This window comes from Haematobia irritans, chromosome 3 (genome assembly GCF_050003625.1).
Source record: "Haematobia irritans isolate KBUSLIRL chromosome 3, ASM5000362v1, whole genome shotgun sequence".
NCBI lineage: Eukaryota > Metazoa > Arthropoda > Insecta > Diptera > Muscidae > Haematobia > Haematobia irritans.
Genome location: NC_134399.1, coordinates 223,493,632 through 223,521,589, shown reverse-complemented (window position 1 = coordinate 223,521,589; position 27,958 = coordinate 223,493,632). Strand labels below are relative to the sequence as shown.

At 31.6% G+C, this 27,958-nt stretch overlaps 1 protein-coding gene across 2 annotated transcripts; it reads left to right on the top strand.

Moving 5' to 3' along the window:
- Positions 1-55: 55 nt before the first annotated feature.
- Positions 56-27,958, top strand: LOC142232405 (transmembrane protein 120 homolog). Of its 2 annotated transcripts, none has more exons than XM_075303208.1 (9): positions 56-209; positions 1,367-1,719; positions 1,799-1,917; positions 14,940-15,069; positions 17,924-18,063; positions 25,251-25,468; positions 25,553-25,779; positions 26,744-26,896; positions 26,962-27,958. In XM_075303208.1, exons 2-9 carry the CDS (start codon positions 1,648-1,650, stop codon positions 27,073-27,075), a joined length of 1,173 nt encoding a protein of 390 aa, XP_075159323.1. In that variant the 5' UTR covers positions 56-209; positions 1,367-1,647; the 3' UTR covers positions 27,076-27,958. The 2 variants fall into 2 exon arrangements, with proteins under 2 accessions (XP_075159323.1, XP_075159322.1); XM_075303207.1 differs by lacking the exon at positions 56-209 and adding an exon at positions 294-1,030.

The window sequence follows — 27,958 nt, the reverse complement described above, 5'->3', positions numbered from 1 at the left end:
AACAAAAACGCCACATATCGCAATAGGTGAGAGGACAGACATAGCCACAAAATGCTATTGTTTTATCAATCTACGAACATTTTAATCTAATCAAGCAACGCAAAAGTCATAAAGATTGCTCGGCTCTCTCTTCAGTTTCTTCTCTACATATTGTTTTCATTTGCAAATCAACAGGGCGAAAGCAGCATTTTTCGCAGCAGCAGAATTTGGTAGGTACAATACTATTTCATTTGCTTAAAGGTATGCTTCACTCGTCTGTAGTCTTGTGTCGTTCCGGAACGAACTAGTTCCAATGAACGGTTCACTAAAAGGAACGACAGTCACTAGTTCCATCTCTTTCGTTCTCATCGTTCCTTTTGTCATTTAGTTTTATTTTCAATTTACGCTCCATCGTTCCTCGGATCGCAGTTTGATTTTTTTACTTCTGTTTGAGCCATTTGCCAATTCATACATTTTGGCGCGTATGTATTTAAACCATTGATTGATATGCTGCTATTTAATAGAATCTTTAATTCCATCTCGGGCTCTTCACAAACGACAAAAAAATCGTAATTTCTTGCAATGAATAATTTTGCATAGAGTATAGTATTATTCAATTCAAAAATCCATCCAAAGAGCTTGGCTTCCTGAATTTAGTTACTAACTTAAGTTTTTTTATATTACTATAAACTATTTGAAGTAATTTCACTCAATTTTTCCATATTTTTGTATCTTTCAATTGACCACGAACTTCGTTACACAAAATAAACAAACAATGTAATGTCTGTATTTAGTAGATGACAGTGATGACAAATATACAAGTCCGGAACGAAAAGGAACGATGGAACGATTTGAAGGAACTAGTTCCTTTGTACTAAAGGAACGATGAGTCCGAATCACTACGGTGAACGATTTTGCCCAAGACTACTCGTCTGGCAGTTAGTCAAAAATTGTACTGGAGAAATACAACGTCGCGTCAATAGAAACGCAAAAATAGTTTGTCGATGATATTAAGACGTGTAGACGACGTATGCGGTGCCGGATAGAGAAGGTAAAATACAAAGTGGGTGACCATCAATATGTGGTGTAATGACAAATAGATTCTCGTAAAATTGCTATTCGATCGAAAATATAGAGAAAAGTCCACGTTTTAGTAGTCTACTTAATCCTACACGTGTTGTAACATTACGTAGGTCTACAAGACCAACATCGCGCGAGTGTGCCTTTGTTTGTGTTTAATGGTTTACTTTTGTCTCTCTTGTTTTTCTTTCACCCTCACCCCCCACCCACTACATTGGACACCATTAAATCGGATTGTCGGTTTTCAACCAACAATTGTTTTAACATTTGTATGTCTGTCTGAAACACATCTACTGCTAAAATATAGATTATTCAACAAGCTACAACGTCCAGTTAACTGTCATCTCCCAACAACGCAAAAAATAAAATTATAAAAAAATTGTTCACCAAAAAAAAAAAAAACAGCACCGACTGAGCTTGGAGTGTGTGTGTGATTGTGAAGCGGCGAGATTTTAACCCTCTCTGTTTCTGGGTACAACAGAGGGTATTTTAGATAGGATTTCTTACCTTGACTTGCTTTTGAAATTGGGATTGAGACCTGCATTGACAAGGTCAATTATAGTCGTCGTATTACGGGACAGCAAAAACATGACCACAAATAATATTGACACCCTGGTCAATGAATGGGACGAACTCAATCGTGAGTTTGTCGATTTAGAGGTAAGTTGCTAAGTCAACAATCATGATTAATTGATACACCGATACTTTGAAATTAATTTTGTCAATTTTCTCCTTGTAGGAGTGTAATCGTAAATACATTGAGCTCTTGGAACAACTACATTCCCATCAACACAAATGTTTCAATGAAATTAAACATCAACGATATCGCATGAATCAAATCAGTGCATCTCTAAAACAGTAAGTGACAAATTTTACAAATCGCATTTAGTACACATTGTATTTTAGGGATCCATATTTGATCAAAATCTTGATTTCTCAAAAGCCGCTTTATTCCAGTTTCATAAACCATTTAGTTTTGTACACTGATGATAACCCCCATGGCAGATCAGAGATCAATTACTACTCAACCGTATTTCTCTTTGCTACAAATTTCCCTCATCTGGGTGTGGAATTCTATACAAAACGTGTAAATAATTCCAAATCCGATTATAGAAAATGTTTGAAGTTCAAAATAGATTAGCACAATATGATCCATTTAATGTAAACAATGTAATGTCGAGTCTATCTGCGGAAAGCAATAATTACGAATTATCGCAAGATGAAAGAGAAATGGTTTAATAGATACAAAATGAGTTAATTAATATCTACCAAAATGTTAGGTGCATAAAGAGTATCGGTCATTGCCACCATATAGCTAATAAGATCGAACATTGAATTTGTAAGACACAATGCGATACCGGTATACTTTTGGCTTATCTATGAATGTGTAACCACATGTGCAGCACAACATTGATGTGGTGTATTATTGAAAGTAGGTAAAAACAGCTAAAAAATTTCTTGATATTTGTCTGAAATGTGAATAGAACAAATACCCAGCAAAAAAGCGTCGCCGAAAAAGTAATGAAAATGTTCTTTTTGGATCCGGAAGTGGTGCAAAATTGACGCAGAAGCGATGAATTTAACATGGGCTTGTCATAGGACGGAGGTCCTCCATTTCAACGGCCGTTGCACTGAATTTGCATCACTTCTTTAGGTGTGATCCCAATTCCATGTTTTGGATGTAAATTAAAAAATTTTGCGATATTTTGTCAAATAAATAATTTTTATAATTTTTAATGGATTATAACGCTTGTCGGAAACGTTTGACCTCAAATATTTTCAAAAATTCGCAATTTTTTCAGATTGGATTTAGCATTTTTTTCGACAAAATTTAAATGATTTGTACCATTTTATGAATTCTTACTCTGTTTTTAACCTATTTGAAACAAAAAAGTTAAAGTTACCCATTAAAAGTATGAAAAACCCAAGTTTATGTTTATTAAAAGAACATTCTGCGTAGTTAAAATAAAGAACATCATTGGGAGTACATCTTCTGGAAGTGCTTTTAAAGTTGTGCCTTTGGAAGAACTTCCAATTTTTTTTTGCTGTGTAACTATTTCTGTGCAAAGCGAACATGCTAAGACAGTGTTACCGTTGGAAATTTTCAAAAGTAACATTTACATAAAAAGGTCGCTTAAAAAATTTGCTTTTATTGGAGAAACTTTTTAGAACTTTTGTGCTACTTAAAAAAATTCCATGAAAAAAAACAAACAATTTATTACCGTAATGACACATTATTATAACATAAAATTCAGTAAAACATTAATACATTTGATTACGTTTCTAATTTGTAAGTTTAATTTCTTTGAAACTTCATTTCATAACTTAGAATACAATCTCCTACAGCCATATCGAGTAAATGTAAGTATGATAACATGGATTCGCAGGTTTCAACTTTAAACCTTTTGCGAAAATTATTGATTGACGCGAGTAGGCAAAAATTGTAAAAGCTTTTCATTTCCTGAAAAATGATTCACGTTTTCAATATGTTTCCTTGATTTTGTGTGACGGCGATTTTTTAAATGTAAAAATTACGTTTGCATACAATGCAAGATGAACGTTTTGTCTTTTTTTAACCCATTTATATTGGAGCTGTCTTTTCGCAGGGGCATTCCAATTATTATTATTATTATTATTATTATTATTATTATTATTATTATTATTATTATTATTATTATTATTATTATTATTATTATTATTATTATTATTATTATTATTATTATTATTATTATTATTATTATTATTATTATTATTATTATTATTATTATTATTATTATTATTATTATTATTATTATTATTATTATTATTATTATTATTATTATTATTATTATTATTATTATTATTATTATTATTATTATTATTATTATTATTATTATTATTATTATTATTATTATTATTATTATTATTATTATTATTATTATTATTATTATTATTATTATTATTATTATTATTATTATTATTATTATTATTATTATTATTATTATTATTATTATTATTATTATTATTATTATTATTATTATTATTATTATTATTATTATTATTATTATTATTATTATTATTATTATTATTATTATTATTATTATTATTATTATTATTATTATTATTATTATTATTATTATTATTATTATTATTATTATTATTATTATTATTATTATTATTATTATTATTATTATAATTATGATTATTATTATTATTATTATTATTATTATTATTATTATTATTATTATTATTATTATTATTATTATTATTATTATTATTATTATTATTATTATTATTATTATTATTATTATTATTATTATTGTTATTATTATTATTATTATTATTATTATTATTATTATTATTATTATTATTATTATTATTATTATTATTATCATTATTATTATTATTATTATTATTATTATTATTATTATTATTATTATTATTATTATTATTATTATTATTATTATTATTATTATTATTATTATTATTATTATTATTATTATTATGATTATTATTATTATTATTATTATTATTATTATTATTATTATTATTATTATTACTATTATTATTATTATTATTATTATTATTATTATTATTATTATTATTATTATTATTTTTATACAACATTTAAAGATTCTAGTATGCATATGGAAACAAATTATTTCCCATTTAATTATAATTTTAATTGGGAGAATTAATATTTTAATTAAATAAGCAAATATTTTTAATCACTTTTTAATTGATTTTATTTTTGAAATTGATAAAATAGTTAATTTCATAATTTAATTTATTAATTAATTACGTTTTCAAATACAATAAACATTTTAATTCGAAATATATCGGTGATATTTTTTTCTGTGTAGGTGTAATAATCACTTTGTCAATAATCGTTATCTAGATATTCCAGTTCTTTAAAATATTTAGAGTAAAGCATAAGTTATATTTTTTTAACTGAACATTTTAATCTAATTTTTTTCTATTGCATCGATTAATACTTTCGCTACTCGAAGCTAACTAAATGATTAGTACTTTCAATTGTTGAATCATTACTACCTTATCAGTGTTTAATGCTCATGAGAGCTCATATTCTTAGAAATAGTTGCCAAATAGTTTTATTTAAAAAATTGTGATAAGTAACTGTTAATAAGTATCTTATAAATAAAAACACATTTTTTTTGCGAAAGTTAAATCGAAAATTGTTGATTAGACAGAAATTGATCTATTTGTCTAATCATTGAATTAGTTCCAGAAATATTGGGGAATTGTTAATAATAACTTTTCAAATACTTTTAAATGTATTTTATTATTATGGTTTGAATTTGAAATCACTTGTTTGTATAGTGGGAACTGTTTCCTTTTTATATATATTTGATACGTTAAAAAAAAAAAAACTTTTATTTTGCCAGTTTATACCTGATTCACATTACACTTCCAAAATCCACTTAAACTAAATTTCAACAGTCATTTGCATTAATAATAAGATATTTCAAAAGCAATTGTAATAGATTTCCAGCCTAATGCGTATGTGGTATTAGACTAAATCTTTAATTGATTTTGCTGCTTCTTTCCAAAGAAATGATTTAAACAATCGTATACTTTTTGTTGGTTTTCCCATAAATTACAACTATGTACGTAGTTTCATACGTCACTTTATATCCACAAATATTCTATATGAGATATTTTGATTTATCCCAAATATGATTTATGATGTATGACGTCGATATGTTTATTCTATTGCTCACACTATGTTTTGCTTTTAGCATCCAATTTTAATCAGCATTATCATTTTAATACACATTTGCTTTGTCATGCTATTAAAAAAACATTTGTTGTCGAAGCATTATTAGAAAAACTTTTGAAAGACATTTTGGATTTTTCATTTTTTATTATAAAACATACATATACTTGTTTGTATATATGTATGTGGAATTGCATCAACATTTCGTATTGCATAATTTATGACAAATGCTATAAAAAATCGTATGATAATGAATGAAAATATTTCATAATGTATGTATGTGTGGGAACCCTGCACACATGTATATTATACCGGCCCTTATTTCTAACAACATATGTATTTATTTACAAACAGAAGGAGAAAGTGAGTCTAACGTAGCCGACTATATTATATGCTATAGAGCACCAAATTAAATGTTTCTTTGTTATATATTTCATTTAATCGAACATTATATTAAGGATCTATAGTGCAAACCAATAATCGATTTTCGACTTTTCGATTTTTTGACTTTTAATCAAAAATCAATTTTCGATTATTTTACCAATCGATTTTATGAAATCTATTTGACTTTTTGTGAGTGTTATCAACAATAGTTGGAGAGAAATGCCAAAACATAGTGATCCAGTCAAACATATATTTGTTTAATATATTTTTAAAATATTCAATATAAAATTTTTAACATGTACGAATAATTTTCCCAAATAATTTTTTATTTTTATATATCATTTTCCCAAATAATTTTTTTTATTTCCCAAATAATAACCCCTATAAGTTCAAGGAAATTAAAAACACAAAGGATTCACTTCCACCAATTTGATATTTTATTTAATCAAAACAGAATTTTTATTCCTATTGGTAATAGAATTCTATAAATAAAAATTAAGAAATATGTGCTCGTTTCCTTACATCTAGGTACATTTCAATTCAATTGAAACCAATGAATAAAACATTAAAGTCGATTTTTGATAGTGAAAATTAAAAAATAGTTCAAAATCTAAAATCGATTTTACGATTATTTTTAGGTTAATAATCGATTTCGATTATTTTAGATTTTTATGCCAAAATTCGAATAGTCGATTTTCGATTTACCGATCCCTACATTATATATGTTTTCAAATCGATCTGATTTCTTTCCCCACTAACTATTCCAAACTCGTTCCCTTGGCTGTGGTTTCGCTAGATAGTAGATAGGGACAGTAGGAATCTCGTTAATCCAGATCGCATGCGATATACTTGGATGATGTTGAATTTTCCCTCGTTTGCTTGGCTGCAAAGAATAATGGTTCATATGTATCTATAGTTAAAGTTAGCGTCAGTCATCTTCAAAGTTTCATATTGCCTGGTAAAATTCAAAAGTTTCTTAAATTTGATTAAATATTTTTGTTTTCTTTTGTTATATACACATGGTTATGTACTTTGGGAATAAATACTGCATGTAATGACTAAAAGGACAATAAAAGCAACACAATCTTACAAGCAGGGCTGTCGGAAGATTTTGCTGGAGTCGGAGCCGGAGTCGTAGAAATTTTGCTCGACTCCGACTCCGGCGAAACAAAATTTAAAAAACACTTCATATCTTTGTAACCAAAGAAATATTTCGATAAATTAGATTCCATTGGGTTTTTAATCGAACAACGAAAAACGAAGTACTGGATTTCATGCCATTCAAAGTGTAGAAATTTTGCTCGACTCCGACTCCGGCGAAACAAAATTTTAAAAACACTTCATATCTTTGTAACCAAAGAAATATTTCGATAAATTAGATTCCATTGGGGTTTTTAATCGAACAACGAAAAACGAAGTACTGGAAATTTCACGGTGATATAAAAATTAGGTTTTACTAGAATATGGGCTTAATTGATCAATTGTATTGTCAATTTTTAACATATTAAAATATAGATTTTTGACCCTGTATATATTCTTGATAAAGGTATAATGTTAAGGCAATAAAGCAGGAGAACCAAAAGTTCTGAATTTTTGGCAGGCATGTCGAGTTCAAAGATGGGCCATACCGGACAATTTTGTGATATAGCACCTACATATAAACCCAACTTCCGATTTGTTTTAAGAATATTTTCCCAGTCTAAGATTTGTCAGAAATTACGAATTTAGAGTCATTTGAGATCCATAAATAAATGCGGAAATTTCCAAGATTTTGAGATAGCCCTACATAATTACTTGAGAAATCTCCTTATACACCCGATGTCCTTGGAAGCTGTAATTTTAAATTAAACCTCTGCCAATCTGATTAGCCCGACACTTTGTGTATCTTTTTGTTCGTGTTTCTATTTTATATAGATTTATTTTTTATAAAATGTCCATATAGGCCAATACCAGGATTTTACTTCTTAAACTTCTGGAAGCCTAATTTTTTTTTGAAATTTTGTGGTTTTATAAATATATATTCTAGAGATGGTTGTTATACCCATATTTTGATGTGGTCTCTATATAGTATTGTGTCGTATTTTAATTTATTGGCCTGAAATTAAAATGTAGAGTTCTATACATTCCTAAAATGATGAGGTTTGTCGTGGAGTCGTATCAAAATTTAAAATTAGAGTTCTTTTGGACATATAAACACATATGGCAAAATAGAGTAAATTAAAATTACAATTGGAATACTGTTAAAATGAGATTCAGGTACACCACCTGGAGTCGAGTCCGGAGTCGGAGTCGAGGCTAATAAGAAATGCTGGAGTCGGAGCCGGAGTCGAGCAAACTTGACTCGACTCCACAGCCCTGCTTACAAGAACAATTTTTTTCAGGTATCTCCGAAATAATAAGGGCATGTCTAATACACATATATACATACATTCTTAATTTAATTCAGATTTGAGATAATTCGACGTAGATCATTTTTTAAGTAATCTCAATGTTTTAGTTTATCTTATGTTTTTCCTTATCTGATCCTTAACTTTCATTGCTTAATGATACGGGTAACTGAACCTATATGTTTGTCATCACTTAAGAGGGAAAATTGCTACAAGTGGCCTCTGTAGGCTCAAATTCGACCATTTTGAAAGTTGTCTCGTTATAAAAAGAAAATATCTGTCGGAAATTCAACAAGTTCGTCGAAGCTCGTGTCGTAACTTTATTTTCTTTTTTGGAAGATGATTTACCTTTTGGAAATTTGGAATGCCTTGAGCTTATTTTTCATCTTGTTTTACAAAAAATATTTTCACATATTTATTTATTTGATTGCAACTATGACGGAGAGTTCTTTGGATCCATTATACGTCAAACCTTTTCAAATGTTTCTACAGTTTTATTTTTATTATTATTATATTTTGTAGTATGATAAACAAACACTTTGACTTGTTAGAGGTCCCCAACAATAGTCAGTTGCGAATAACATTTTTATAATTATAAAATTATAATTAAGTCTACTCCTACGGCTTTTTGCGATTTATAAACAATATAATGAGTTAGTAAACCGAATATAATGAATCTGTGATCTCTTTTTGACAGAAATATCAATATGAACTTAGTAACACTTCGTGTGAGTCACGCTGTATGTCTTCCAGCAATACAGGAGATGTTTCTGTGTAGAGTTTACTGTTATTTAATAGAATAATCATACGATTATTTGACTCTTCCTAAATCCGTCTTGTTGTCTAAGTCTGTCTAAGTTAGTCCTGTATGAAAATGATTTCCGATTTTGTATACAATGAAATTAAGACTGGCTGACAATTAATCCAAACGTTTTATGTTTTAATTCCGTTTTTTTTTTACATAAAAATGGGAAGAGCTTTTGGTGGAATGAACGAAATGTTGAGATTTCGGTATTACAGTTACCAAATGGTTGAACACAACATATGCTATCATTTAAGAATTGCTCCCAACGTCTTTCTATGTTTGCATATTATTCACTATAACATATGTCTTCTATCTGTTTTATCTGTTATGACGATTACTAATTTTTTATTTGTTTTGAATTTTGTTTTACTTCAAATTCAATATTTGATAAAAGCGAACACATTTCTAACATGTACTTAAAGTGTGCTATCAACTATTGGCACCTTATCATTTTTATGGACAGAACATTTAATGGATAGCTTTTGATATTTCCACATTCTGGATGGATACACATTTAATTATTTTAACCAAGTCATTTTTATGGTCGAATGCTTTAATTTTTTTTTTTATTTTGTTATTTTTATGGCCCCTTCAATAGAATCTTATCTTAAGAAACAAATACAAAAAATACAAGAATTAATTATATGTGCTTTCATATATACAAAAAAAAAAATGAAAACAACTTCAATGTTCAAAAAATAATATGTGACGGAGAAAGAACAGAACAACAGCTTTATATGTTATGGTCAATTAGTTAGCGTTTTGGGGGCAAAAGTTCACTACGATACAAAAAGTTTCCAAAAACAATTAAGTTTCTATGACACACAATACAACACACAGTCAATGAATTGTATAGCTGTGGCGGCAAGTTGCCTGCACTTAACACCTCATATAACAAATGTAATAAATGTGCTAACTAAAAAGCGATTGATAAAGATACCCAAGTGTACATCGACCCTCAAATATATGGGGGGACATACCTGTGTTTGTTATGTTAGTGTAATTGGCACAAACTCAAAAGATAAATTCAGTAGTGCGATAGTGGGTCTCTTGCAGAACTCCGCCTGGATTACATTCATGTGGTGATCAAGATCCTTAGCGTTCGAAGATCCAACTACATTGTGTCAAAGCTAAATTTCTTTCCAAACCTTCAGACCAGTCAATACGAATCTCTTTAGAGATTCCCTTATGCTCCAAAACGTGCCACTCACTACCTTTGTAAGGCATTGTCAAGCCTTATAGTTAATTAAATCCACATTACAAAAATTGAACAGAAAAAATGTCAGGAAAATTATTCCAATTAAAGTCTTAATTGAGTTTTAAAAAATATTCAATTAAAAATTTAATTGATTCAACAAATGTTTTAATTAAAACAAAAATCAATCACAAAAAAAGTATCAATTAATTTTTTAATTGACGTTCAATTATTTGTTTCATTGATACTATCAGTTCTGTTATTGAAGACATTTCAATTAAAAAATTAATTGGATCAATTAATTTCATGGTTGAATCAGAAAAAATGTTGTGTGTGTCTCTAGCGAGATTATTTGATTATGAGAAACTTCAAATCATATGCGTGTTACTTAATAAAATAAACTCAAAACTTTATTGCCATGTTTAAACCCTAAACCACATAGTGGTCAGGGTATAATAACTTTGATCTGCCAAAAAAATGTGCCTGCCAGAAATATTGAGTTTAGACCCCATGAAATATATACCGATCGACTCAGAATCACCTCCTGAGTCGATCTAGCGCTTGGTGCCCGTCCGTCCGTCTGTCCATGTATTCATTGTTCGCAGGATTCCAGTCGCAATTATTAACCGATTTTGATGAAATTTGGTACAGGGTGTTTTTTGGGTACAAGGACGAACGCTATTGAATTTGGAAGAAATCAGATCAAACTTAGATATAGCTCCCATAAAGGGTGATACGGTCAAAATTTGGTCAAGGGAAAACGCGTGTAAATCGGTGAAATCGTTTATTGAAAAAATCAAATTAAATTTATTTTTCAAGTTCAATTAGTACAAAATTCATGAAAAATATTCAGTTAGGCTTTCGCTTTTCCAAGTCCGAATTGCCGGGCCTCACGCTTGACAACTGCCATCAGATTTTATACAGCCACCTTGTCCACCTTCTTCGGCGCAGAAAGCCAGTTTGCCTTGAACTGCTGTTCGTCCTTAGCAGTTTTTTTTGGTCTTCTTTAGGTTCCGCTTGACAATAGCCCAGTATTTCTCAATTGGGCGGAGCTCTGGCGTGTTGGGAGGGTTCTTCTCCTTGGGAACCACCTGCACGTTGTTGGCGGCGTACCACTCCATGACCTTTTTACCGTAATGGCAAGATGCCAAATCCGGCCAAAACAGTACGGAACAAAGCGAACACATTTCTAACATGTACTTAAAGTGTGCTATCAACTATTGGCACCTTATCATTTTTATGGACAGAACATTTAATGGATAGCTTTTGATATTTCCACATTCTGGATGGATACACATTTAATTATTTTAACCAAGTCATTTTTATGGTCGAATGCTTTAATTTTTTTTTTTATTTTGTTATTTTTATGGCCCCTTCAATAGAATCTTATCTTAAGAAACAAATACAAAAAATACAAGAATTAATTATATGTGCTTTCATATATACAAAAAAAAAAATGAAAACAACTTCAATGTTCAAAAAATAATATGTGACGGAGAAAGAACAGAACAACAGCTTTATATGTTATGGTCAATTAGTTAGCGTTTTGGGGGCAAAAGTTCACTACGATACAAAAAGTTTCCAAAAACAATTAAGTTTCTATGACACACAATACAACACACAGTCAATGAATTGTATAGCTGTGGCGGCAAGTTGCCTGCACTTAACACCTCATATAACAAATGTAATAAATGTGCTAACTAAAAAGCGATTGATAAAGATACCCAAGTGTACATCGACCCTCAAATATATGGGGGGACATACCTGTGTTTGTTATGTTAGTGTAATTGGCACAAACTCAAAAGATAAATTCAGTAGTGCGATAGTGGGTCTCTTGCAGAACTCCGCCTGGATTACATTCATGTGGTGATCAAGATCCTTAGCGTTCGAAGATCCAACTACATTGTGTCAAAGCTAAATTTCTTTCCAAACCTTCAGACCAGTCAATACGAATCTCTTTAGAGATTCCCTTATGCTCCAAAACGTGCCACTCACTACCTTTGTAAGGCATTGTCAAGCCTTATAGTTAATTAAATCCACATTACAAAAATTGAACAGAAAAAATGTCAGGAAAATTATTCCAATTAAAGTCTTAATTGAGTTTTAAAAAATATTCAATTAAAAATTTAATTGATTCAACAAATGTTTTAATTAAAACAAAAATCAATCACAAAAAAAGTATCAATTAATTTTTTAATTGACGTTCAATTATTTGTTTCATTGATACTATCAGTTCTGTTATTGAAGACATTTCAATTAAAAAATTAATTGGATCAATTAATTTCATGGTTGAATCAGAAAAAATGTTGTGTGTGTCTCTAGCGAGATTATTTGATTATGAGAAACTTCAAATCATATGCGTGTTACTTAATAAAATAAACTCAAAACTTTATTGCCATGTTTAAACCCTAAACCACATAGTGGTCAGGGTATAATAACTTTGATCTGCCAAAAAAATGTGCCTGCCAGAAATATTGAGTTTAGACCCCATGAAATATATACCGATCGACTCAGAATCACCTCCTGAGTCGATCTAGCGCTTGGTGCCCGTCCGTCCGTCTGTCCATGTATTCATTGTTCGCAGGATTCCAGTCGCAATTATTAACCGATTTTGATGAAATTTGGTACAGGGTGTTTTTTGGGTACAAGGACGAACGCTATTGAATTTGGAAGAAATCAGATCAAACTTAGATATAGCTCCCATAAAGGGTGATACGGTCAAAATTTGGTCAAGGGAAAACGCGTGTAAATCGGTGAAATCGTTTATTGAAAAAATCAAATTAAATTTATTTTTCAAGTTCAATTAGTACAAAATTCATGAAAAATATTCAGTTAGGCTTTCGCTTTTCCAAGTCCGAATTGCCGGGCCTCACGCTTGACAACTGCCATCAGATTTTATACAGCCACCTTGTCCACCTTCTTCGGCGCAGAAAGCCAGTTTGCCTTGAACTGCTGTTCGTCCTTAGCAGTTTTTTTTGGTCTTCTTTAGGTTCCGCTTGACAATAGCCCAGTATTTCTCAATTGGGCGGAGCTCTGGCGTGTTGGGAGGGTTCTTCTCCTTGGGAACCACCTGCACGTTGTTGGCGGCGTACCACTCCATGACCTTTTTACCGTAATGGCAAGATGCCAAATCCGGCCAAAACAGTACGGAACAACCGTGTTTCTTCAGGAAAGGCAGCTGACGTTTATTCAAACACTCTTTCACGTAAATTTCTTGGTTGACAGTCCCGGAAGCTATGAAAATGCTGCTTTTCAAGCCACAGGTACAGATGGCTTGCCAACCCAGATATTTCATTGCGAACTTTGACAGTTTTATGTGCTTGAAAATATCTGCTACCTTTCCCCTTCCTTTTGCCGTATAAAACTCCTGTCCCGGAAGCTGCTTGTAGTCGGCTTTGACGTTGGTTTCGTCGTCCATTACCACGCAGTCAAACTTCGTCAGCATCGTCGTGTACAGCCTCCGGGATCGCGCTTTGGCCGTCGTATTTTATTTATCATCGCGATTTGGAGTCACCACCTTCTTGTAAGTCGATAGTCCGGCTCGTTTTTTGGCTCGATGCACGGTTGTAGACGATACACCCAGCTTATTTGCGGCATCTCGGAGAGAGAGGTTAGGGTTTCGCTTGAAACTACCGGCAACTCTCTTTGTCGTCTCAGCGGCTTCCGGTTTTCGATTTCTCCCCGATCCAGACTTCCTGGCTGTCGACAAACGTTCCCCAAACACTTTAATTACATTTGTAACGGTTGATTTGGCAACTTTTAGCGATTTTGCCAGCTTTGCGTGCGAGTAGCTATGACATCGAAGGTCTTAAGCTTATTATTTATTTTATTTTTGTCAGTAACTATCCTATCACTTGTATATGCTCCCAATTATTTCCTTTAGGTTTTATTACAAGTCAGGCCTTTGTTTTTTTTTTTTGTTATTTCATCACCCTTTGCACTTACACTAAATTTTTTCATTTACTTTGGCATTGTGGATTTTTTTGTTTTGCGTTCCACGTAATGCATTTAAGCTTATACCCAATGGCATAATCCCAATTATGCGGATGTTATTTAATTTTTGTAATATTGTGTTTTATTAAAACCGGTATGTGTTAAGGTGAATAGGTTTGTCTTCATCAAAACAAAACCTATACTGTGGGTTGATGAACTCAAACGTAAACAAAAAAATACAAATTTAACTGCTTGATAATTTGCGAACAATTTTGTTTACTTATACATATTAATTATTTTGCAAAAATGGTAAATAATTTTTCCATCACTGCACTGAGTATTACAAAATAAAATTAATTAAGACGTATAGTTTTATATTTTAAAATATCTAAATTTAAATATTTTTTATTTTTGTTTTGCTATGCAATTAATATCATTTACACTTTCATTTAATTGCAGATTTAAAAACAGCCAATCAGAAGAAGAAAAACAAAAAGTAGCTGAATTGCAAAAAAATACTCTGAAACGAAAAGCACAATTATATGAAATTGAACAGTCATTACCCGCAAAATCTGGACGTTACCTAAGAGTATGTATGGTTAATTTCTTTTTTAAATTAATAAATGTATTTATAAATTAGGGTATGTTAGGTTAGGTGACAGCCCGATGTATCAGCTTACTTAGACTATTCAGTCCATTGTGATACCACATTGGTGAACTTCTCTCTTAGCACTGAGTGCTGCCCGATTTCATGTTAAGCTCAATGACAAGGGACCTCCTTTTTATAGCCGAGTCCGAACGGCGTTCCACATTGCAGTGAAACCACTTAGAGAAGCTTTGAAACCCTCAGAAATGTTACCAGCATTACTGAAACACTTCTTTGGTGTTCGGTCGAAGGAGGAATCGAACGCACGACCTTGCTTATGCAAGGCGGGCATGCTAACCATTGCACCACGGTAGCTCCCAATTGGTGTATGGATCGGTCGAAACCGTTGTTGGAATTGTAATACTTCACAATATAATGGAGCTTTTTTTCTCAGGAAAACTTAAAATCAAGAGACTTAAGTAAAAAGTATTGTGAACTTTTGAATGCCATTAGTAATTTCAGGAAAACTTAAAATCAAGAGACTTAAGTAAAAAGTATTATGAACTTTTGAATGCCATTAGTATTCTAAATTTAATAGTTTAGTATTATAACGACAAGCAAACTTGAACTTTGTTCGAAGTGAGCCATACAAAAACACGAAATAATTGGTAGCTTGCTTTAATAGCCAGTGTATTGAAATGATCATTAAATTCTGTATGCAGTTAAGATTTGCATATGGCTTATATAAATGCATTTATGATATAGCCCCAATATAGGTTCCACGACAGCCATTTCGAATTCCTTTAAGCAAGAGAACTTGTCGATTTCAGAGAAAGAGTAATTCAAAGTGTATTTCTATAAAAATATTTATTTTATTCATTCTCATACTACAAGATATACAAAATCTTTTATCCGTAGTTTTAATCCAATTTACCTGAAATTTGAAATCTAGAGTTACTCTAGGACCCTAAATACGTGTACCGAAAATGGTGAGTACCGGTCCATGTTTTGATATAGCCACCATATATACCGATCTCCCGATTTTACTTCTTGGTCTGCTAGAATCCATAATTTTTACCCAATGAGCCTCAGATCGGAAATCTAGAGGTATTCTAGGACCTTGAAGAGGTGTGCCGAAAATGGTGAGAATCGGTCCATGTTTTGATATAGCCCCCATATATACCGATATCCCGATTTTACTTCTTGGGCTTTTAGAATCCGTAGTTTTTATCCATTTTGCCTGAAATTTCAAATCTAGAGATATTCTAAGACCATAAAGACGTGTGTCGAAAATGGTGAGTACCGGTCCATGTTTTGATATAGGCCACATATAGACTGATCTCCTGATTTTACTTCTTGGGCTTCTAGAATATGTAGTTTTTACCCAATTTGCCTGAAATTGGAAATCTAGAGGTATTTTAGGACCATACACAGTTTTTGATGTAGCCCCCTTATAAACCGGCCCTCCGATTTGGGGTCTAGATTCTAGAACTACAATTAAATGAGCTGAATGCTGTGTGTATCCTTCCATGTTTTGGTATAGTCCCCATTACACCGAACTCCGTATTTAACTCCTAGGGTTTCTGGAAATTGTAGTTTTTATCCGATTTACCACAAATTGAAAATATACTGGAATTTTAGACCCATAACAAAGTGTATATGATTTAGTTTTATCGGTCCATTTGGTAAGGCCTCCATATATACCGATTTCACTTATTGAGGGTATAAAAGGCGCACTGATCATGAAAACTGTTTGAAACTGAATGCAAAATTTCCCGATTTTACTTCTGGTAGTCATTTAAATAATTGGGATGAAAATTCACAGATTTTAGGTTATAAATCAAGGCGTTATTTCATCATTTTCTTTCACTTACAAGAGATGATTATGATTCCTCTAAAACTCAAACAAAAAATGGTTGTTATAAATTCAGAATATGATCTAGTCTTTATAGGTAAAATCTTTACATTTACATTCGTGGGAAGCGTATTGGTTGAACTGACCTCCTTGGGAAAATATCTGTCATCAAACTCCCCTGAAATTTTCAAAGGAAACTATTATATTTGATTCATGGTTGTGGATATTTAAGATTCGGCCCAGCCGTACTTACTACTGTATATACTTGATACATTTTTGGGGGGCGCGAAGCAAATTGGGTTGGGAAGCTCTGTTTAGAGATATAGGAAAATTTGATTTCTATTAATTTTTACAATTTTTCGGCAGTGGCGATTTTACAAGGAAAATGTGGGTATGTTGGCTATATTATCCCAATCTAAATCTGAACCGATTTCAATAAAACTTAGCACACTTGACAATACTACTAATTGTACTCCTTGTGCAAAATTTGGAGAAAATCATAATACAACTCTGGCTTCTGGGGCCATATAAGCCCATATCGGTCGAAGGATATGTATGGGAGCTATATCTAAATCTGAAACGATTTCTTCCAAAATATATAGGGTTCTCTTCTGACCCAAAACATAAGCTTGTGCCAAATTTGAAGTCGATTGGACTAAAACTGCGATCTGGACTTTGACTACAAAAATGTGTTCACAGACCCTGTTCCGCTTTCCTCCGAAACGAAATTTTAGACAGGGACTAGAGTAAAGCAAAACAAATATCATGTTTTTGGTTTACCAAGAAGTACTTATAGCTCTAATTAAAAATTAAAAGTATAAATAAAAAACAGAAAACACACACTTTTTTAGACGCTCACTGTATATATTTATTTTGCCTTTTCTAATATATTGATTATTTTACTTCTATAATTGTTATTGCATAAAAATAAAATTTATTTAATAATAAATATATAGTTTATAGTTTTAATTAATTCAATTCCCTTTTTTTTCTTTCTTTTAGATTATACTCGGAGATGTAAATGTATCGATTCTAAACAGAAATGACAAAGTACGGTACAAAGATGAATATGAAAAATTCAAATTGATTCTCAATGTTATTGGACTACTGTTGGCATTTTTGAATTTAATATTTAACTACAGGTATGAATTTAGTTTGTAATTTATTTAAAATTTAAATATTCTTTGTCAATGTAAAATTTTAAAACAATCTTGCCCTGCCTTCCAAATTGAGGGCTTTTTTCACATATGAATTTTGAACTGATTTAAGGCCTGAAAGCGAACATATTTTTGATATATGTTTGTTGCAAAATTTATTATTTGTGAACAGTGTTGCCAGTATTGGGGATTTTCCCCCAAATTGGGGATATTTTTTCGTGAATGTGGACGAAATTTCTGAGTTGGGGACATGGGGATTTGGTGGGGAATTTCCATAAATTTGGGGATTTTTGGTATTTTTGGGTATTTTTTTCGAGAAATAGTTTTAATCTTTTTAAACAAAATTTTATTTTTATAGAAAATTTTGTCAAAATTTTATTACTATAGAAAGTTTTGGCAAAATTTTATTTCTATAGAAAATTTTGTCAAATTTAGTTTTTTTAGAAAAATTTGTCAAAATGTTAGTTTTATAGAAAGTTTTGTCAAAATTTTGTTTCTATAGAAAATTTTGTCAAAATTTTATTTCTATAGAAACTTTTGCCAAAATTTCATTTCTATAGAAACTTTTGCCAAAATTTCATTTCTATAGAAAATTTTGTCAAAATTTTATTTCTATAGAAAATTTTGTCAAAATTTTGTTTATATAGAAAATTTTCTCAAAAATGTTATTTCTATATAAAATTTTGTCAAAATTTTATTTCTATAAAAATGTGGTCAAAATTTTATTTCTATAGAAAATTTTTTCAACATTTTATTTCTATAGAAAATTTTGTCAACATTTTATTTATATAGAAAATTATGTCAAAATTTTATTTCTATAGTAAGATTTGTAAAAAATTTATTTTATAGAAAAATTTGTCAAAATTTTATTTTTATAGAAAATTTTGTCAAAATTTTATTTCTATAGAAAATTTTGTCAAAATTTTATTTCTATAGAAGCTTTTGCCAAAATTTCATTTCTATAGAAAATTTTGTCCAAATTTTATTTTTATAGAAAGTTTTGTCAAAATTTTATTCTTATAGAAAGTTTTTGTCAAAATTTTATTTCTATAGAAAATTTTGTCAAAATTATATATACGTGGTATTCGTCGTTTCCCTGTGAAGATTTCTGTCGTTGTTTTTTTATATCAGCTTATAAATTTGACAATATCGTTGGATTTAATTTCACACAACGAAGTCAATACCAGCATACACTTCACATACCCAATGGAGAATTATAGAGAGAGTGACAACCAACATCAAATTCTCTCAGAAATAAATCATAACAACAACAAGTTACACGAAGAGAAATTAACGGCATCGTCTAAAAGGGAGAGAGAAGAACAAAATCTATTGCAGAAAACCAGTGCTGCCGCTACTACTTCAATCGAAGTATTTTGCTTCATTTTCACAAAATTTACTTCGTCACTCCTTCTTCCAAAAATCTGCTTCACTTTTTGTTCTGCTTCAAATTTTAAAATTTTTCCTCATATACGATGAACATAGCGGTTTTAATCATTGAACATATGCAAACCCTATTTTTCATCGCTGGAATGGCAACCCTTTATTTTTGCTTTGTACAAGTGTCAATGCGTGAACTGTGAAATTATGAGTAAATAACGTGTGGATATGTGATGTGCAAGATGAATCGGTAAGTATGAGGGCTATATACAATTATGAACTTGATATGGACCAATTTTGTTTGATTGGGGATCGATTTATCTGAGGGCTATATATAACTATAGACCTATATGGACCTAGTTAGACATGGTTGTTAACGGCCATATAATAGCACAATGTACCAAATTTCAACTGACTCGGATGAAATTTGCTCCTCCAAGAGGCTCCAAAACCAAATCTCGGGATCGGTTTATATGGGGGCTACATATGATTATGAACTGATATGGACCACTTTTGGCATGGTTGTTAAATATCATATACTACCACCACGTAACAAATTTCAACCGAATCGGATGAATTTTGCATCTCCATAAGGCACCGGAGGTCAAATCTGGGGATCGGTTTATAAGGGAGCTATATATAATTATGGACTGATATGAACCAATTCCTGCATGGTTGTTGGATACAATATATTAACACCACGTACCAAATTTCAACCGAATCAGATGAATTTTGCTCTTCCAAGGGGCTCCGGAGATCAAATCTGGGGATCGGTTTATATGGGGGCTATATAAAATTATTAACCGATGTGGACCAATTTTTGCATAGTTGTTAGAGACCATATACCAAATTTCTATAATATTTCTAATATTTCGATGTGTTACAAACGGAATAACAAAGTTAATATACCCCCATCCTATTGTGGAGGGTATAATAAAATGAATTCTATTGCTTTGTTTTCAAAAATGAATGCTACTTCAATTTTATTCAATCTACTCCACTTTTTTCCAAAATCTACTTCACTCAATTTTTCACTAGCGGCAGCACTGCAGAAAACCTCTAAGACACCACGATTAACAATGCCCACATCTCAGGAGAGTTTGTTACAACAAATAAAACTGATGATACAAGAAAGCGATGAGAGGCTCATCTCATACTTTAACAGCAGATTGGATGAAGTGGAATCAAAGCTGTTAAATAAACTTAACAGCCAAATTCAACAATTAGATGAAAACATTCGCTCTTTGCAAGAGCGAATCTCTGTTGTGGAAGAAGAACATAAACAAATAATATGCATGCGAGATGAAATCTGTGTAATACAGTCACATATACAAAGACAGGAAAATCTATCTGTTGCCTGTGATCTACGAATTAATGGGATTCCTTATTCTAACCCCCATTTTCATAAAGCTCCGTTAGTGTTCCGTTAACTAACCAACTTTTGAACCGTATAATGAACGAAGCTGCCATCTTGCATATATATTCCATATGCCAGTTAGGAACTTAACTGACGAAAATGTTTTAGTTAAAGTGAACTGGAGAGAAGATATTTGCAATTTACTTTCTGTTAACTGGCAGTTAAAGCCTAACGGAGCTACATGAAAATGGCCGTAAATCTGAGAACCTAAATAAAATCTTCGATAGTATCTGCACTGCTTTAGGTATACCAACACCACTATGCAAAGGAATGTATCGCATGAAAAGCAAAGATAATAGATATATGGACACTACATTATTAATTCAAACATTCACTCCCTCTGATAGAAACAATATATTGCGAATGCTTGCCCACTGCAGAAAAACAAACAGATCTCAGCTATGTTTGAAGCACATTGGCTTTGACTCCAACCAAGCCATATATATAAAAGAGAATCTTACACACTCGAACTTTAAAATACTAAGTTAAATACTAAGTTAAGTTAAAGAAACAAAATTATATTGCATCTACATTTTCATACCGGGGGCAAATATATGTTAAGGCAATAACTGGTACTGAACCAATACAAATACAAAATCTTAAAAACTTGGAACAATTTTTTCGTCCAAATTGCGATTGATTATTACAATCTTCGAATCTTCATAAAACGTCTCAACCCATGTATTTATTATTTTTTCGACTTATGTGTTAACAACTTTTTCACTTCTTTTATACTTATATTGTGCCCTAAATGCATACTATTGGCGTTGCCAAACTCATCATCCTCTGTTCATGATAAATAACACATTGAGTTCTAATGACGGGGTTAAATGCATGCTGCGAGTTCTGACTAAACAGAAATTGGGATTGAATGTCTGTCATATTAATGCTCAAAGCCTAACGAGGAAAATAGACGAATTCAGATTTATATTCGAGCAATCTGGAATTGATATTATTTGTATCTCGGAGACATGGTTTAACGACTCCACGCCGGACGCACTGGTTGAAATGATTGGGTACAATATTATTAGAAATGACAGAGTATCTCTTGGGGGAGGTGTTGCCATTTATATTAAAAACTATTTAAAATACAAGATTATAAGGAAGTCGGAAGCTAATGATAGACTGGAATATCTTTATCGAATTAAATATGAACATGCATAAACTTCTCATTAGCTGCATCTACCGCCCTAATAAGCTTATTCCCTATTTTGATCTCTTGAATGTATTGGAACATATGGTTGTGGACTACAGTGATGTAATAATTGCTGGCGATGTAAACTCTAATATCCTGAAAGAGTCAACTTTGATCGATTCGTTTAGTGCTATTGGATTACATAACCTTAACATGTCTACCCCGACGCACTTCACCTCTAATAGTAGTAGTCTGCTCGACATTTTCATAGTTGATGACGTCAATAAAGCTCTATTGTACGATCAGATTTCGGTACCTTGCTTCTCAAAGCACGACTTGATATTTCTGACTTACGATGTTAAACCATCACCCAAATATAAGTCTGCTGAATTTTACAACTTCGCTAAAACAAACTATGAATATTTTCAACGAGAGTTCTTCAAAATAAACTGGAATCAACTTTACTCTATGCAAAGCCCTGATGATAAACTCATGTTCTTAAACAATAATCTGGAGTCAATGTTGAAACGTTCAGTGCCACTTAAAATTTCTCGCTCTTGTGAACCTCGTAAATGTTGGTTCAATTCCACTATCAAAGCATTAATTAACCAAAGGGATATGACTTACAAACGCTGGAAAAGATTTAAAACGACACAACTTCATGAGGAATTCCGTTCACTCAGAACGGAAGTAAACAAATCTATTCAGAGAGCCATAAATAATTACTTAAAAAAACGTTTTGAGTCGGCGATAGATTCTCGCAAAAAGTGGAAAACTATTCGCGAAATTGGGATTGGATCTGTAAGACAGCAACAAATAAATGCAGATCCCAACGAACTCAATGAAAAATTCTTAAGCTTACCAATTCGTACTGCACCTACAATTACCTGTCGAACAATCAATACACATATATTTCCTTCCTACTCCGACTTCGAATTTGCGTGCATTAGACAAGTTGATGTTTTTAACAGCTGTTCATCTGTAAAATCTAATGCTGTGGGTATGAATTGCATTCCACCAAAATTTATAAAAATGTGTTTGGCACTGCTACTTCCATTTTTTACTGATATTTTCAATCAAATCATAACAACAAGCATTTTTCCAAATTGTTGGAAGCATGCGAAAATCGTGCCTATACCGAAGAATAAAGACGGAACTGAATATCGCCCAATCTCTATTTTGCCCTACCTTTCTAAGGCATTTGAAAAACTGATACACTCTCAAATGTCAGATTATATCTCAAGACATAATTTGTTGTACTCTAAGCAATCTGGATTCAGAGCAAAATATAGCTGTATTACTGCGCTTGTTGATGTGGCTGATGATGTACGAGCGGCGATGGATGATGGCCTATTTACATGTCTTACACTATTGGATCACTCTAAAGCCTTTGACTGCGTAAACCATGATATACTGTGTTCAAAACTAAAACACCAATTCAATTTTTCTCCTACTGCTCTATCTTTAATTCGGTCGTATTTATGGAAACGTACTAAATCAGTTAATATAAATAATTTAACTTTTAGACCATTGCTAGTTAGCTCGGGGGTGCCTCAAGGATCCATTTTGGGGCCCCTTCTCTTCTGCCTGTATATAAACGATCTACCACTCTGCTTGAAATATTCTAATCTTCACATTTATGCTGATGACGTGCAGGTCTATCTAAGTTGTAAAAGAGACGAGCTTACCTCTGGAATTGACAAACTCCATCTGGATCTTTATAATATTAGTGTATGGGCGAACGAAAACAATCTCCATATTAATCCGAAGAAATCTAAAATGATGATTGTGTGTAACCGCACACAAGTTGTATCTGACGGTGTGCGAGTAAAAATTGACGGTGAATATATTGAACGCGTTAAGAACTCCAAAAATCTGGGCGTCATCTTCAACGAATCACTAACGTGGAAGGACAATATTTGTGCTATTGCTGGAAAAGTATTTGGTATGCTACGCACTCTTCGTCAAACTCAGTTTTATACACCTCAATATATACGTATGCTTCTAGCAAAGTCTTACTTGATGCCAATTCTTCTCTACGGCTGTGAATTATTTTGCAACACTGATACGGTTAGTAAACGTCGCCTTGAAAATGCATTTAGTGCCATAATAAGATATGTCTATGGAATCAAACGTTTTGAGAGCTGCTCTAATTTCAAAAGTAACTTATATGGCGTTGACTTCTCCCAACTCTTGAAAATAAGAACTTTAATCCTCCTGCGCAAAATTGTTTATCTGTACAGCAAATTACGATTCGGAAGAACAAACAGAAGAATGTTGATTATACCACAACAGTACCAACTCTTAGTGTCTGAATGGCATTTCTTTAATACTGCTACCCGTCTTTGGAACTCATTACCTCCATCAATCCAATTCATTGGCGACGCTAATACCTTTAAAAAATAAATTTTTAACTATTTTTCAAACTTATCGTAGCTTTTTATTGTCTTTTTTGAGTTCTTAAATTTAACTTTGTTTTTTAAATTTATTCTTATTTAATTTTTATTTTTAATTTAAAATTCTTGTTTTTATTATTATAAATATTTTTTTTCTTGTTTTTACTTTCATTTATTTACTTTTTTGGTTTTTGCCCATAAATTTTGTATCAATTGTTTTTTATTTTAATTAAATATTTATTTTGTCTATTATTATTATTTTTATAATTATTTTTTATTCCTTGTTTATTATCATCGTGTTAACTAGCATTCAACTTGACTCACATACTGTAATTATAAGATTATTAATATCTTGTTGTATGTGAAACTTGAAAATTCAATAAATTCAAATTCAAATTGAAAAATTTTGCCAACATTTTATTTCTATAGAAAATTTTGTCAAAATTTTATTTCTATAGAAAATTTTATCAAAATTTAATTTCTCAATCGAAAAATCTACAAATTCTGGTAGAATTCTACCAACTTTGGCATGGTGTCTACCACGCAATCTTACTACTTGAACATTTAAAAGTAAATTTTCGTTCCTAAACATGTATAGAACATTTTCTAACAATTTTATTTCGATATAGAAAATGTTGTCAGAAGTTTATGTCTATAGAAAATGAAGTAGGATTTTTGGGGACGAAAATACCATAATTTGGGGACAAGAGCAAGAAAAACACTGGCAACACTGCTTGTAAAATGGCAGATAGCACTCACTGCTCTTCAATGCCCCATTTTTCCTATTTTCACAGTTTTTGAGTATAAAAAAGTGAACATTTATTTTTCTTTTATTAAAATTTAGGGCTTTGGAGTTGTCATACATTTTCTTATTGGTATGGTATTATTGCACACTAACCATTCGGGAATCGATATTAAAGGTAAATGGTTCACGTATTAAAGGATGGTGGCGGGCCCACCACTTCATATCAACCGTGGCTGCTGGTGTATTATTGGTATGGCCACAAGGCGAACACTGGCAAATGTTCCGAAATCAATTTATGTACTTCAATGCATATATCAGTAAGTTTTCTTGTTTCTTTGATTTCTTAATAAAGCAGCAATGCGAGATTGATTTATTTTAATTTCTGTCTTCTTGTTTTTAAGGTATGGTCCAATATCTACAATTCGGTTATCAGAAAGGTCTCCTATATCGTTTAAAGGCTTTAGGCGAACGCCATAATATGGACATTACCATTGAGGGTTTCCATTCATGGATGTGGAGAGGTTTAAGCTTTCTTTTACCTTTCCTATTCTTGGGTTATGCCTTCCAGGCCTATAATGCATGGACATTATACAAATTAGCTTTTGATCCACCGGATGCTCCATGGCATGTAAGTACAATAACAGCACATTCAATTATAGCAAATTAATTATTATAAATTTGAAATTTAAAAGTGTTTTTCGTTCAGAATTGGTTGTTTGCTACAACTTGAAATTTACTTTAGATTTTCGCAGAGAAGAACAGTTATAGTGGCGGTCATAGAATATTGTTGTCATCGAATATAATATCATTTAAACCGATCAAATTTTGCGGATAAGGGGAGAAAAAACATTTATGCACCTGACAGTGCGTCCACTAAAAACCAATCCCTCTTCATTATAGTTTCCACCTCGGCACCGCCTTCATATTATATCGAGGTGGGCCCCACGTAGACGGCGACTCTTTTAATCTGCGCCCATAATTAAGCATGTTAGCCATCATCCGTGACCTCTTCCTCTTCGTAAATGCAGTTACCAGGAGTAGTCCATACGGTACAGATACTTTCGAAAGTAACCGTGGCCGGAGAACACCTGAGTATGCAGAATGTCACTTCACTCTTTCGCCATATTGTATGTGTCTACCTGCCCTTGGCCTCGTTCCTCCATCGTTTCAGTCATTTATTTCGGGATATTCGGTATCAAGTTGTCGAGCCTTGTTGTTACTTTTTTCCGCTCAATATTGGGATTGTTCCTGCGCGGAAGCTTCAGTTCTTGCCTCAATTCTATGTGGATAAAACCTTGTGAATACCAAAACTATGTAATGATACGCGTTTTAGGGGGACCTCGTTGATCAAAATTCGACATGCGACACGCTTTAACTCGTTAACGAAGACTCTGTTTCAAAGCCCACAAACTGCAACGAAAAATGAATGTAATCCTTTTTTATGGCCCTTCCTTGCCTCTCGGCGAAATATTTTTTTACGACCAATTTTGTTTTAGATCATAAACAAAACATGTCCAAATTATATTTATATTTCTTTTCCTGTTGTGAAAACCAGTCTCTCTAAATTATTTAAATTATTTTTTATGTATCAGGTATCGGTTATGAGCGGATTATTCTCTATGTTGTTCATTGGAAACATTACAACAACACTATTGGTGGTACCCGAAAAGATCCGTGAACGTGCCAAAGAACGTTACCGCTTATTGAGTATGGGCAAATCCATGAAGCTAAGAAAACAAATGAGGGTAAGATGATCGATTTGACTTTCTGTTAATACTCAAATACTCAATCCAACAATTTCGTATTACAGAACAGCATGAGCGAATCGGAAAACTCTTCAACGCATACAAGTCCAGCTTCATCCCCTGTTTCAGAAAAGGTCGACAAATCTCCAAGTACTCCCGAGGAAAAGAAATCAATCTAAAGGCATTAAAAGACAAACACAATTTTCAGGATATCTTAATATATTCCACATGAAAAGGAATTAAAAGCTTACCAAGAGATAACTGAAGAAGGAGAAAATTTATGAATTTCTAGACTAGAAACTATCCTACCGAAAACTAGCAACAAATAACCAACATTTTCAGAACAATCCTAAACCAAGAAAATGCATACAAACAGACACACAATCAAACACAAAGACAAAACTGTGACATGATTTCAATGTGAAAAACAAAAACATTTTCACACTTTAATTTTTGGGAAATGTTCGTTAAATGTTTCTTTGATCTTTTATTATTAATTTATTTTTGTATAAATTAGTAAGGGTGACCATATATGTCTTTTTATATCTTAAGCCGGCTCAGGAATATTCCATTCCACTCGTACACAAACTAATTCAAACAAAAAGGAAATCCATGTTTTTTATTGCATTTTCGGGCAATTTCAATCATAATCTTATCTTGGACTTTTCATTTTTATTTAGTTAGCATGAATGATCTTGTATCAAATATTTATATTAATTTATTTTTCAATGTTTGTATTATTTCCTTTCATTTTATTACAACAATTTTAGCATTTAATTAAATTAATTTCTTCTCTAAGTTATTTACACCATTTAAACCCAAAGCTAGCCCCATGTACACCTCAATCCACCACTCCCTTTAGTGTAATGAAAGAAAAATTTATGTAGATTTTGTTTTTATTTCCACCTTTTTGGATTGTAAGCAAATTTTTTCGAAACTGGCATAATTACAAAAAAAAAACAAAAAATTAAGGATTTACTACTACCAAATGAAGAAACCTTTTTATGTAATTTATGGAACAAACTAATGAAATAAAACGAGGAGTTGTAAAACTAAACACAA